Below are 13,037 nucleotides of genomic sequence, written 5' to 3' on the forward strand. Positions count from 1 at the left end.
TCTGGTTCTGAAGAGTGAAGCCGTCAGCTTTGTCGCTGATGACTTTTAGAAAGTTTACTTGAACCATTCACTTCATTTCTATGGCTAAGTGTACCGTGAGGTATTGAAATTACCTGCAAAGACTTCGGAATGGGCGCGCTGTCCTTGAGCCATGAGAAGCGTATGGGCAGATCTCCTGACGAGACGGTGCAGCTGAGCTGTGCCCTCGCCCCCTCCTGGATGTTAGCCGGGAAGAAGATGGGCTCCAGCACTGGAGGACCTGCGGACAGCACGTCAGTTATCACTCTCGAAGGCCGCAGATAGTCAAAATACTTTCAAATAACTTTCGGGAATTCAGCCAGGCAACACTTTCAGCGACCGCCGATACTTCGGCGGGGGAACACCCCGCCATTTTCAAGGCAAACTGCAACGGACAGGCGGCGTACATGCAAATTTAAAACCTCGGTTCTCGGACTGAAGCAGGAAAGATAACACACACACTGAACACTAGTGCCACCAAAGATGACCAAGTCAGAGCTATCGATAGTGAGACTATGAATTCGCAGGTGAGGTAGCATTGACTCTGTCCCTCTGTTTTTTGACAAGGGAGAGAGTCGGATTCCAAACAGAGTTTAAACAGAAACCTCCATCCCTGTTTACGAGGTTGCTCGCTAATTTAATCTCAACTGACTCCCTAATAACACTGTCCCAATAGCTGGACGTGCATGCCAATATCTCGGTGTTATTATATAACATGGGGTGACGAGTATCCAAGCAACGTTCGGCTATAGCAGATCTATTTGGCTGCTGTAAATGTCACACACGATTACAGAAGTCAAATAGATCTGCTATTGCCAAACATTATTTGGATACTGGTCACCCCATGTTATTATATAACACCGAGATATTGGCATGCACGTCCAGCTATTGGGGCAGTGTTATTCGGGAGGCAGTTGAGATTAAATTAGCGAGCAACCTCGTTAACAGGGATGGAGGTTTCTGTTTAAACTCTGTTTGGAATCCGGCTCTCTCCCTTGTCAAAAAACAGAGGGACAGAGTCAATGCTACCTCACCCGCGAATTCGTAGTCTCACTATCGATAGCTCTGACTTTGGTCATCTTTGGTGGCACTAGTGTTCAGTGTGTGTGTCATCTTTCCTGCTTCAGTCCGAGAACCGAGGTTTTAAATTTGCATTTACGCCGTATGTCCGTTGCAGTTTGCCTTGAAAATGGCGGTGTGTTCTCCCGCCGAAATATCGGCGGTCGCTGAAAGTGTAACCCGGCTGAATTCCCAGAAGTTATTTGAAACTTATATACGCCAGGAGAAACTCAGGTCTCACAGTCAAAATACTGTTGCATTAAACATTTTTTTAGAGACGTGCTGCCGGAGAAACGGCGTGTTATAGTACTTATTCCTTTATTCGTCATTGAAATGTAGATGTGGAGCTGTAATGAAAAAACAAAGCGTAATGGAAAAGTATACACACTTGACAAGGACAATATGCTACTTCAATTTCGGATTATCCGTACTTCATTAGTCGCTTATCGAAAGCTATGGTGATCACGTTATACCGACATTTGCCATTAGCTGTTTCAGTTCACTGTGGTCTAATCGCATCATTGAAACTCCACGTTCACACTTCGATGATGAATAAGAGAAGAAGAACACGGGAACTTCAACGTTGGCATATATGAGTCTGTAAATATTGCATGAGTTAACATGTAGGGTGTATCGTAATTAATAGCGTAAAGTGACACAGTTGAAAGTATACAACAATAGAATGAAAAACCGAATGGAAATATATTAGCCTTGATCACCAGTATAATTGTATTCGTGACCAAGACTAGTGCATTTCCATTCAGTGCTGAAAATGTCGCAGATAAGTTTTGTCAGTGAAAACAAGACAGATCGAAAGAAGTAAGTAAAGTGTTTATTAATTGAAAAGTACTGTAATCATCATAAACTGTTACATTTATCCCACTCTCAGACGAGGCGGTCAGTGCCTTCATGGAAAAAATGTTTGCTGTTGCCTACGTAACCATAACTGTACCCAGGCGTACACCTCTTCGTCCGAAGCAAATCGCCGGCAACGAACATCTTTCTTCTGGGCTCAAAAAATAAAGAAACAGCATTGGGAGGGATCGGGACTGTACGGAGAACGTGTAAGGGATTCCCAGCGAAACTTCTGCAACGTAGTCTAAACAACCTTGGCAACATGTGGGCGGGTTTTATCCTGGCTCAGAATGATGCCGTCCGTCAACATCTCTGGACGTTTGGACTTGATAGAGCGCTTCAATTTCTGAAAAGTGGCCACGTACCACTGTACGTTAACTGTGGAATCATGTTCCATAAAGTGAATGAGCAGGTCCCAATCTCCCCACATGCCATTTCCATATTTTTGGAGTCCTGAACAAAGCCATTCGTGGCCGTGAGTATGTTTCGTACGAAGAGGCAAACGCCTGGGCATAATCGTGGTTCTGTAGGCAACTGCAAACATTCTTCCATAAAGGCGTTGGATGGTTGGTTGATTAGAGCGAGTGGACCAAACAGCAAGGTCATCCGTTCCATCGGACTAGGGAAGAAGGAAGGCGTCTGTGCCCTTCCAAAGGAACCATCCCGGCATTTGTCTAAAGCGACTTAGGGAAATCACAGAAAACCTACATCAGGATGACCGGACGTGTCTGAACTGTCGTCCTGCCATATGCAAGTCCAGTGTGCTAACCACTGTGCCTCCCCGCTCGGTCATGAAGACATAGCCCATCTTCTCACAGTGGGCTAACTGTGTTATCATTTATACGGATTACTTTTGAAACAGTAAACTATACTCTGAAGAGACCTCGGAAGACCCAACGGTACCGATCGAAAGCTGTGTTATCTACAGCTGAGAGGCGTCACTGGAAGCGGATATGGAGGGGCGTGTGGTCAGCACACTGCTCTCCCGGCCGCCGTTAGTTTTCGTGTTCGGAGAATCTACTTCTCAATCCTGTAGTTCGCCTGGTTGGCCTTACAAGGGCTGAGTCCACCCAGTTTGCCAACAGCGCTTGGCAGACTCTGACAGTCACCGATCCGAGTGCGAGCCAAGCCTAATAGCGCTTACCGTCGGTGCCCTGACAGGAACCCGTGTTACCAATGTGGCAAGACTGTTGGCGCTGTTTAAATAATAAACAGATTTCGTACTTGGAAATTGGAAATTTGTGGTAAGGTCTTATGGGACCAAACTGCTGAGGTCATCGGTCCCTAGACTTACACACTACTTCACACTACTTACAAGGGAGCCTTCCCATCGTACCCCCCCCCCCCCCCCTCAGATTTAGTTATAAGTTGGCACAGTGGATAGGCCTTGAAAAACTGAACGCAGATCAATCGAGAAAACAGGAAGAAGTTGTGTGGAACTCTGAAAAAAAAAAGCAAAATATACAAACTGAGTAGTCCATGTGCAAGATATGCAACATCAAGGATGACTTCAGCTCAGGAGCTCCGTGGCCCCGTGGTTAGCGTGAGCACCTGCAGAACGAGAGGACCTTGATTCAAGTATTCCATCGAGTGAAAATTTTAATTTCTCTATTTTCGCAAAGTTATGATCAGTCCGTTCGTTCACTGACGTCTCTGTTCACGGTAATAAGTTTAGTGTCTGTGTTTTGCGACCGCACCGCAAAACCGTGCGATTAGTAGACGAAAGGACGTGCCTCTCCAATGGGAACCGAAAACATTTGGTCGTAAGGTCATAGATCAACCGATTCCTCCACAGGAAAACACGTCTGATATATTCTATACGACACTGGTGACGGCATGTGCTTCACATGACAGGAATATGTTGTCGACCCACTTAACTTGTACACTTGGCGAATGGGTAAAAAGATTCTTCTACCTTGCCCGATTTAGGTTTTCTTGTGGATGTGATAATCACTCCCAAAAAAGTGATGACAACATAAAAGTTTGTCACATAAACTGCAACAAATGACTGCAACAGTTTCACAGTCGCACAGTTTTCCCTGTGCTCTGTCAAAACATATGTTTTTAACGTTTTCAAATTTTTCCTTGTGTAGACCGTCAAATCCTGCATATGTCCAAGCAAATCTGAACATGTCTTGGAATTTTGGAGAGCGAAGTTGATTATGTGTGAGTACCTGAACTTTGATAATTGTCTGAAAACAAAAAATTAAATTTTTACTCGAGGGTAGACTCGAACCAAGAACCTCTCGTTCCGCAGGTGCTCACGCTAACCACGGGACCACGGCGCTCCTGAGCCCTCCTTATCCTTGATGTTGCCTATCCTTGGCATGGACTACTCAGTTTGTATATTTTGCTTATTTTTTTCGTAGTTCCACACAACTTCTTCCTGTTTTCTCGATTGATCTGTGTTCGGGTTTTCAAGGCCTATCCACTGTGCCAACTTATAACTAAATCTGAGGGGGGTGCGATGGGGAGGTTCCCTTGTTAGTCTAGCTTAAACTAACTTCCGCGAAGAACGACACAGACACCCATGCCTGAGGGAGGACTCGAACCACCGACGGTGTGGAGGGGGGGCGCGGTGGGGACGGGGGGGGGGGGGAGCGCCGCGCGAACCGTGACAAGACGCCCAAGACCGCGCGGCTAGCACGCTCGGCATTTCTTACTTTTCTTTCCATCTGTCTCTGTTTCATCTGACTGCCGCTTATAGGATCGCGTGCGGCTGGCGAGCAGCGCCACACTCACTGGTGACGGCCAGCAGCAGCTCGCCGCTGGCGACCTCGCCGGCGGCGCCGCGCACTTTGCAGACGTAGGCTCCCGCGTCGGCCGCCGGGTCGACGCGCAGGATGTGCAGCGCGGCGCCGCCGTCGCGCAGCTCGTGGCGCAGGTCTGCGGTGAGAGGGGCGCCGCGGCGCTCCCAGGAGACGCCGCTGACGGGGTGGCCGGCGTACGGGCAGCGCAGCGTCGCGTCGGCGGCCGCCACGGCGCGCACCGGCTCCCCCACCTGGCGCACGTACGGCGGGCCTGCGGACGTCCAGGGGCAGCGCTGCACTTAGAGACTGCGGCTCAACGAAAAGACGCGGCTGGCCATTGACTTCAGAACTCGTGCGCAACGAAGGACTATGTCGCCTCGAGACGTACATTTTTGACAACTATACAAAAATGCAGTAAGTGAAGCAGGCAAAAAGGAATACAAACGTCTCAAAAAAGAGATCTACAGGAAGTGCAAAAAGGCTAAGCAGGGATGGCTAGAGGACAAATGTAAGGATGTAGAGGCTTATCTCACGAGGGTAAGATAGATACTGCCTACAGGAAAATTAAAGAGACCTTTGGAGAAAAGAGAACCACTAGCATTAATATCAAAAGCTCAGATGGAAACCCAGTTCTAAGCAAAGAAGGGAAAGCAGAAACGTGGAAGTAGTATACAGAGGATCTACACTGGGGAGATGTTCTTGAGAACAATATTATGGAAATGGAAGAGGATGTAGATGAAGATGAAATGGGAGATATGATACTGCGTGAAGAGTTCGACAGAGCACTGAAAGACCTGAGTCGAAACAAGGTCCCGGGAGGAAACAACATTCCATTAGAACTACTGACAGCCTTGGGAGAGCCAGGCCTAACACAACTCTACCATCTGGTGAGCAAGACGTATGAGACAGGCGAAATACCCTCAGACTTCAAGAAGAATATAGTAATTCCAATCCCAAAGAAAGCAGGTGTTGATAGATGTGAAAATCACCGAAGTATCAGTTTAATAAGTCACAGCTGCAAAATACTAACGACAATTCTTTACAGACGAATGCAAAAACTGGTAGAAGCCGACCTCGGGGAAGATGAGTTTGCATTCCGTAGAAATGTTGGAACACGTGAGGCAATACTGACCCTACGACGTATCTTAGAAAATAGATTAAGGAAAGGCAAACCTACGTTTCTAGCATTTGTAGACATAGAGAAAGCTTTTGTCAATGTTGACTGGAATACTCTCTTTCAAATTCTAAGCGTTGCAGGGGTAAAATACAGGGAGCGAAAGGCTATTTACAATTTATATAGAAATCAGATGGCAGTTATAAGAGTCGGGGGGCATGAAAGGGAAGTAGTGGTTGGGAAGGGAGTGAGACAGGGTTGTAGCCTCTCCTCGATGCTATTCAATCTGTATTTTGAGCAAGCAGTAAAGGAAACAAAAGAAAAGTTCGGAGTAGGTATTAAAATCCATGGAGAAGAAATAAAAACTTTGAGGTTTGCCGATGACATTGTAATTCTGTCAGAGACAGCAAAGGACTTGGAAGAGTAGTTGAACGAAATGGACAGTGTCTTGAAAGGAGGATGTGAGATGAACATCAACAAAAGCAAAACGAGGATAATGGATTGTAATCGAATTAAATCGGGTGATGCTGAGGGAATTAGATTAGAAAATGAGACACTTAAAGTAGTAAAGGAGTTTTGCTATTTGGGGAGCAAAATAACTGATGATGGTCGAAGTAAAGAGGATATAAAATGTAGACTGGCAATGGCAAGAAAAGCGTTTCTGAAGAAGAGAAATTTGTTAACTTCGGGTATGGATTTAAGTGTCAGGAAGTCGTTTCTGAAAGTATTTGTATGGAGTGTAGCCATGTATGGAAATGAAACATGGACGATAAATAGTTTGGACAAGAAGAGAATAGAAGCTTTCGAAATGTGGTGCTACATAAGAATGCTGAAGATTAGAAGGGTAGATCACATAACTAATGAGAAGGTATTGATTAGAATTGGGGAGAAGAGGAGTTTGTGGCACAACTTGACAAGAAGAAGGGACCAGTTGGCAGAACATGTTCTGAGGCATCAAGGGATCACAAATTTAGCATTGGAGGGCAGCGTGTGGGGTAAAAATCGTAGAGGTAGACCAAGAGATGAATACACTAAGCAGATTCAGAAGGATGTAGGTTGCAGTAGGTACTGGGAGATGAAGAAGCTTGCACAGGATAGAGTAGCATGGAGAGCTGCATCAAACCAGTCTCAGGACTGAAGACCACAACAACAAGCCTTTACTGCATATAGGGGACCAAAAGTACTGTAGTTTTTCTGGACGAAACAGGATTTTACAGAAACATATCAAGAAATATATACTTTTTCTTGTGCCTTTGTGCTGTCGGGTCGGCATGGTTCTGAACTAATTTGCCTCAATATGTTTAAGGGGTGCCCCGATGCCCTTCCTGCCTCCACCCCGTTATTTCCCTGTCCCTCTCAACACGCCTCCCCCTCCCGCATCCTCGCATGGAAGGAATATGTGTACCCTTAACTATGTGTGTTATTCATCAGAAAATGAGCGAAAGTTTTTTTAAATGTTTGCGAATCGTGCAGCTGGGGTGGAAATTGGGTACCAGCACTGTATTTACCTAGTGAGATGTGGAAAACCGCCTAAAAATTGCAACCAGGCTGGCGAGCGCACCGACCCTCGTCGTTAATCTACCATGCAGATTCGCTCAGGGGCCGGCGCACCTTGTCCGCTCGGAAGCGGCTCTTTTAGATGCACTTCTATCTGGGCGGGCACGAACAAATATACATGCCCTGCCAAAAAAAAGTGAAGCACCCAGTAGACACGGTTGTACGCCAATGCAAGTTCTTACTCGTTGATATAATTGGCAGCAATGGAAATTACAACAGTGGCTGTGGTGTGCGTACTGTAAGACCTTCGGTACACACACCATCAGATTATTTGACTTGTTGCTATAACGAAGTAGGAGAGTGTCGGCAATATGTCTCATGGTCTTATTGTGGCGTGTTTATCTTCTGCCGTTAGGTCAGACGATAGAAATGCCACTTGCACACTTAGAGTAGCGGATTGACGGTGACCAACTTTAAACAGAACTTGATTAATTTTCACACACATTTATTAAAATAATAACAAGCATAAAATTACTTAACTTGATTCTGAATGCTATTTACAGTTGACAATCTGAAGTTCCTTTGGTCTTGGTACGTTAATCTTATTCTCACATATCTCTGATAGTTGACAAAGTGTCTATACATTTCTCTTCATGCCTATGTACAGGAATATGATAATCTTCTTAGGTGCAGACTGAAACTTGACTATAGACTGGTACAGACTAATGCAGACTGGTACAGACTGTTGCAGACAAATGCAGACTGACTAATCGGAGGTCTGTACACTCGTTATAATACCTCGCGCGTTCAGGTATCACTGCGCGAGTGTGATCCGCGAGGAGAAAAGGTTCTATGTTACCAGCAATCTCATTGGCTGTGTTACATATTAATATGCGGATCGGCGGAAGCAGAATTTTGTCCGTCTCTAAGGCAGCACCATCTCGTAGTGCGGAGACGGACGAGCGCTGCGCCTGCGCTGTTGTGCTTAGCGGGGCGCGCTCTAGTGGGAAAGGAATGCTGACCAGAGTGAATTAGTGTCGTTCTTGTTTTAGTGTTGTTACCAGGCCTGGTAGGACACATAAGGGTCGTGAACAGTTTCACACATTGAGTGATCACTGTGAAGGACATGGAGATGCCGTGCAATCGTAAGACAGTGTTATCAGTACCTTACAGAGTATGAAAGTCACTTCAGCGTAGGTCTCCATTTCGCCACTTGGTCGAATAGTGCTTCATCAAGAGTTGAGGGACATTAGCACGTGACAACTGTCCAGTGTTGGATTGCAAGGGAACGTGTGGGAAGGCATACTCGTCATCGAGGTTCTGGCCGACCAAGTCAGACACTGCAAAGGAAGATGACTGTATTGTGCACTAAGCACATCATTAACCCCTTCACATTTGCACCTGCCATCCTAGGACAACTAATATACTCCCTGCAACACTGGTCAGAGACTAGCAGCAACCAGACTAGGACAAATGGAAATGAGCATATGGCATCAGTGGCCGGGAGTTCCCGGCTGGGAAGTTCGGCCGCCAAGTGCAAGTCTTATTGAGTGCGATGCCACACTTGGCAACTTGTGTGTCGACAGTGCGGATGAAACGATGATGAGGACAGCACAACACCCAGCCCCTGAGGGGAGAAAATCTCCCTCCCTAGCCGGGAATCGAACCCAGGCTCCTGTGCGTGGCATTCCAACGCGCTGACCATTCAGCCATTGGGGCGGACACCAGACTAGGGTGTTACCGTGCAATGCGTAGGCTCTCTTTACACCCGCATACCCACTGTCGTCGCGACTCGGGAATGCACAGAACAGATATAGCTTCGCCATTGCCGCCCCCTCCCTCCCTCTCCCCCCGCCCCCCCCCCCCCCAGGAGTGGAGCTGATCTCAAAATTTGTGTATATATTGTGCCCGCTAGTTAAGAACCATTACCTGCCATGTGGGTCAGGCATAAAACATCTCTGAATCACGTTGTGAATCTAGTCGTGTAAACTAGCAGTTGAAAATTGATCGCGTTTTTCCAGAGAGATTTCATACACTTCCATTCGCGACGGAGCCAAAGACAGTTTTTTTATTTATTACTCTGGAGTAAGATATCGGTTGAGTTCCAGTCTATTTTTACTAATTTGTTTCCTTGAGTAATTTGATTTACTTACTTTAGCAGTCTGTATGCATTCGTTGAATCCTATTAAATTTGTTTGTAAAAAGGCAACCCTTGAATGTTCACAGATATTATTGTCTATGTACTTGCTGATTATGGAGTTTAGTAAATACTGGGAATGTCTCGTAAATTTCTGTTTTATTGATACAATTAAGTTCTTAAATTAATGAGAGATGGCACTGGGGGATCAGTGAAAGGAGAGTTGATCCTAGTGTGTATTGTTTCGGTATGATAAGAATCAGTCAGTACTACATTCCTTCGTGTACCTATCACCAAAGGTATGCTTTCCCATGAAACTGTCCTTTGTCATTAATGTCCGATAAATTATAAATATGTCTCTGGGCCTTACAGTGTCTAAGCTTCTCAATTCTCACGACACGATATTAATTATGGGTTCGAATCCTTTCAATGTCTATTCAGCACAAGTTTAGTCTTTTAACGGGCACTATTTTCACTTCTCGTTTATTAGCGGCATCACCTTGACAACGAGGAGCAAAGATACTGGTGTGATAAGGTCCGAACTATTTTCGGTCCCAATACTCTTTAATAACTCGCATACAGCGAATAAAGTCCTAATTCAACATAAAAGTTTCCGTATTGTCAATAAATCTCTTCGCAATCGATAAGTATACGATCGTAGCGTTCCGTTTAACACGTACAATCAACATTCACTTGAATATCAATGTTCGTACAGCCAATCACCTCTAATTGACTCTGCCTCTGAATGTATCCCAATATAATCTATTCTCCACCACTCCATTGTCTAATCCAGTTCTAGGAATGCAATTTAATTGCCGGCCGCTGTGGCCGAGCGGTTCTGGGCGCTTCAGTTCTGAACCGCGCTGCTGCTACGGTCGCAGGTTCCAATCTTGCCTCGGGCATGGATATGTGTGTGATGTCCTTAGGTTAGTTAGGTGTAAGTAGTTCTAAGTCTAGGCGACTGATGACCTCAGATATTAAGTCCCATAGTGCTTAGAGCCATTTGCAATTTAATTAGGCTTCTAATCCGAAAATTCCGACTACCACGGAACTGCGAACACATTCGCCACCGCTGAAACAAAAACTCAAGAGACCTAACAATACTACGGATTGGTTTATATATTACATTCAAAACAAAACGCGGCTCTGTTATGTCTTCCTTGGATTCCCTTTGTACTACTTTGCGTTACCCTGATCCGAATATCTACTCTTTGTAATATTTTAACTACCATTTTTTTGGCTCTTAGGTCATTTCGTATTACAGAATTTAATCTAATACTCGTTTCTGTATAACCACTCTCTAAAGAGCGGTTACACTGTTAACACCATGACACCAGCGGTTGAGTTTGGAGTGGTGCCATGACAAAGCTTGGACCGCTGATGAATAACGTTACATTGCTTTCAACGATATACCGCGAGTCTGCACTAAACGAAACGACTATCGTCAGAGACTATTGCGACGACCTGGGGAGAGGTCCCATTCGCCCAATGATTGCAGAGTGATTGCAGTGTTACTACTGTCGTCCTGGGGTGACAAGCCATCGGATACTACAGGTGACAGTTTGCAGTGACTGAAGGAGGTGCGACGGCACAACGGTACACCACGGACATCATGCGCCCTCATGCAACATTCTCTTGGTGCAGTTTTCCAACACGGCAATGCTCGTCTGCACAAGGCACATAATGTTGAGCACTTTCCCGCGAACGGCAAAGGTCCCGAGTTCGAGTCTCGGTCCGGCACACAATTTTAATCTGCCAAGAAGTTTCAGCAAAAAGCTTGCACCTAGAAGAGATGTGATTCACAGTATGGAAGACAAACAAGTGTCCGTAATTCTTAAGGTTTGCATTTCAAAGCCTATGTTTACCAGACATCTTGTTATTTTTTTGGTCCACACTATCATCTCTGAAAGTTTCCCGGTTGAGCTGTTGTTCGACCCTTATAATTTGACCAGTGGGTAAAAATCTGAATATGAGCTTGGCTATCATTTGTTACTAACATAGTCATGACACTAGTGGTTGATTGAGAGTCACGTTTTATTAGGCGCTGTTCTACACGAGTTGTTTCTTGTGACCGCAGAGAACAGCTACTAATATGGTTAGTGGTTCAAATGGCTCTGAGCACTATGGGACTTAACTTCTGAGATCATCAGTCCCTTAGAACTTAGAACTACTTAAACCTAACTAACCTAAGGACATCACACATATCCATGTCCGAGGCAGGATTCTAACCTGCGACCGTAGCGGTCGCGTGGTTCCAGACTGTAGTGCCTAGAACCGCTCGGCCACCCCGGCCGGCTATGGTCAGTGCCCCTGTCCAGAAACACTCGTATGGGATGATCCAGTCCAGTGTAATGGATGAAGATGCTGCTTAAATCTTCGGTGATAATTCAATAGAATTCTTCTAGGTGTGTGACCGCATGCATAAAATTCTGCGGCTTTTTAAACACTATTGCAAATGGCCTTCCTCAGGGCGTTTTTGCTAATTGCTGAATCAGAGAACTTTTGGATCTTGTATACCAGCGGAAGAGGCTGTTACCGTAATCTTATTGGGTATTCAGAATGAAGGGAAGAGTACTTACGCGTCCTTATTGGTTGTTGTTGTTGTTGTGGTCTTCAGTCCTGAGACTGGTTTGATGCAGCTCTCCACGCTACTCTATCCTGTGCAAGCTTCTTCATCTCCCAGTACCTACTGCAACCTACATCCTTCTGAATATGCTTAGTGTATTCATCTCTTGGTCTCCCTCTACGATTTTTACCCTCCACGCTGCCCTCCAATAATAAATTTGTGATCCCTTGATGCCTCAGAACATGTCCTACCAACCGATCCCTTCTTCTATTCAAGTTGTGCCACAAACTTCTCTTCTCCCGAAACCTATTCAGTACCTCCTCATTCGTTATGTGATCTACCGATCTAATCTTCAGCATTCTTCTGTAGCACCACATTTCGAAAGCTTCTATTCTCTTCTTGTCGAAACTATTTATTGTCCATGTTTCACTTCCATACACGGCTACACTCCATACAAATACTTTCAGAAACGACTTCCTGACACTTAAATGAATACTCGATGTTAACAAAATTTTCTTCTTCAGAAACGCTTTCCTTGCCATTGCCAGTCTACATTTTATATCCTCTCTACTTCGACAATAATCAGTTATTTTGCTCCCCAAGTAGCAAAACTCCTTTAGTACTTTAAGTGCCTCATTTCCTAATCTAATTCCCTCAGCATTACCCGACTTAATTCGACTACATTCCATTACTCTCGTTTTGCTTTTGTTGATGTTCATCTTATATCATCCTTTCAAGACAATGTCCATTCCGTTCAACTGCTCTTCCAAGTCCTTCGCTGTCTCTGACGGAATTACAATATCATCGTCGAACCTCAAAGTTTTTATTTCTTCTCCATGGATTTTAATACCTACTCTGAATTTTTCTTTTGTTTCCTTTACTGCTTGCTCAATATACAGATTGAATAACATCGGGGACAGGCTACAAACCTGTCTCACTCCCTTCCCAACCCCTGCTTCCCTTTCATGCCCCTCGACTCTTATAACTGCCATCTGATTTCTGTACAAATTGTAAATAGCCTTTCGCTCCCTGTATTTTACT

At 45.1% G+C, this 13,037-nt stretch overlaps 1 protein-coding gene across 1 annotated transcript in view; it reads right to left on the reverse strand.

Moving 5' to 3' along the window:
• LOC126456758 (Down syndrome cell adhesion molecule-like protein Dscam2) overlaps positions 1-13,037 on the reverse strand; it is a 357,859-nt gene that overhangs the window by 210,624 nt on the left and 134,198 nt on the right. The window contains exons 6-7 of the mRNA XM_050092509.1: positions 4,675-4,953; positions 114-259 (exon numbers count right to left, since the gene is read on the reverse strand). Of these exons, the coding sequence (XP_049948466.1) occupies positions 114-259; positions 4,675-4,953 (425 nt within the window). The remainder of the gene's footprint in view (positions 1-113; positions 260-4,674; positions 4,954-13,037) is intronic.

The sequence above is a fragment of the Schistocerca serialis genome, chromosome 1 (assembly GCF_023864345.2).
Source record: "Schistocerca serialis cubense isolate TAMUIC-IGC-003099 chromosome 1, iqSchSeri2.2, whole genome shotgun sequence".
Taxonomy (NCBI): Eukaryota; Metazoa; Arthropoda; class Insecta; order Orthoptera; family Acrididae; genus Schistocerca; species Schistocerca serialis.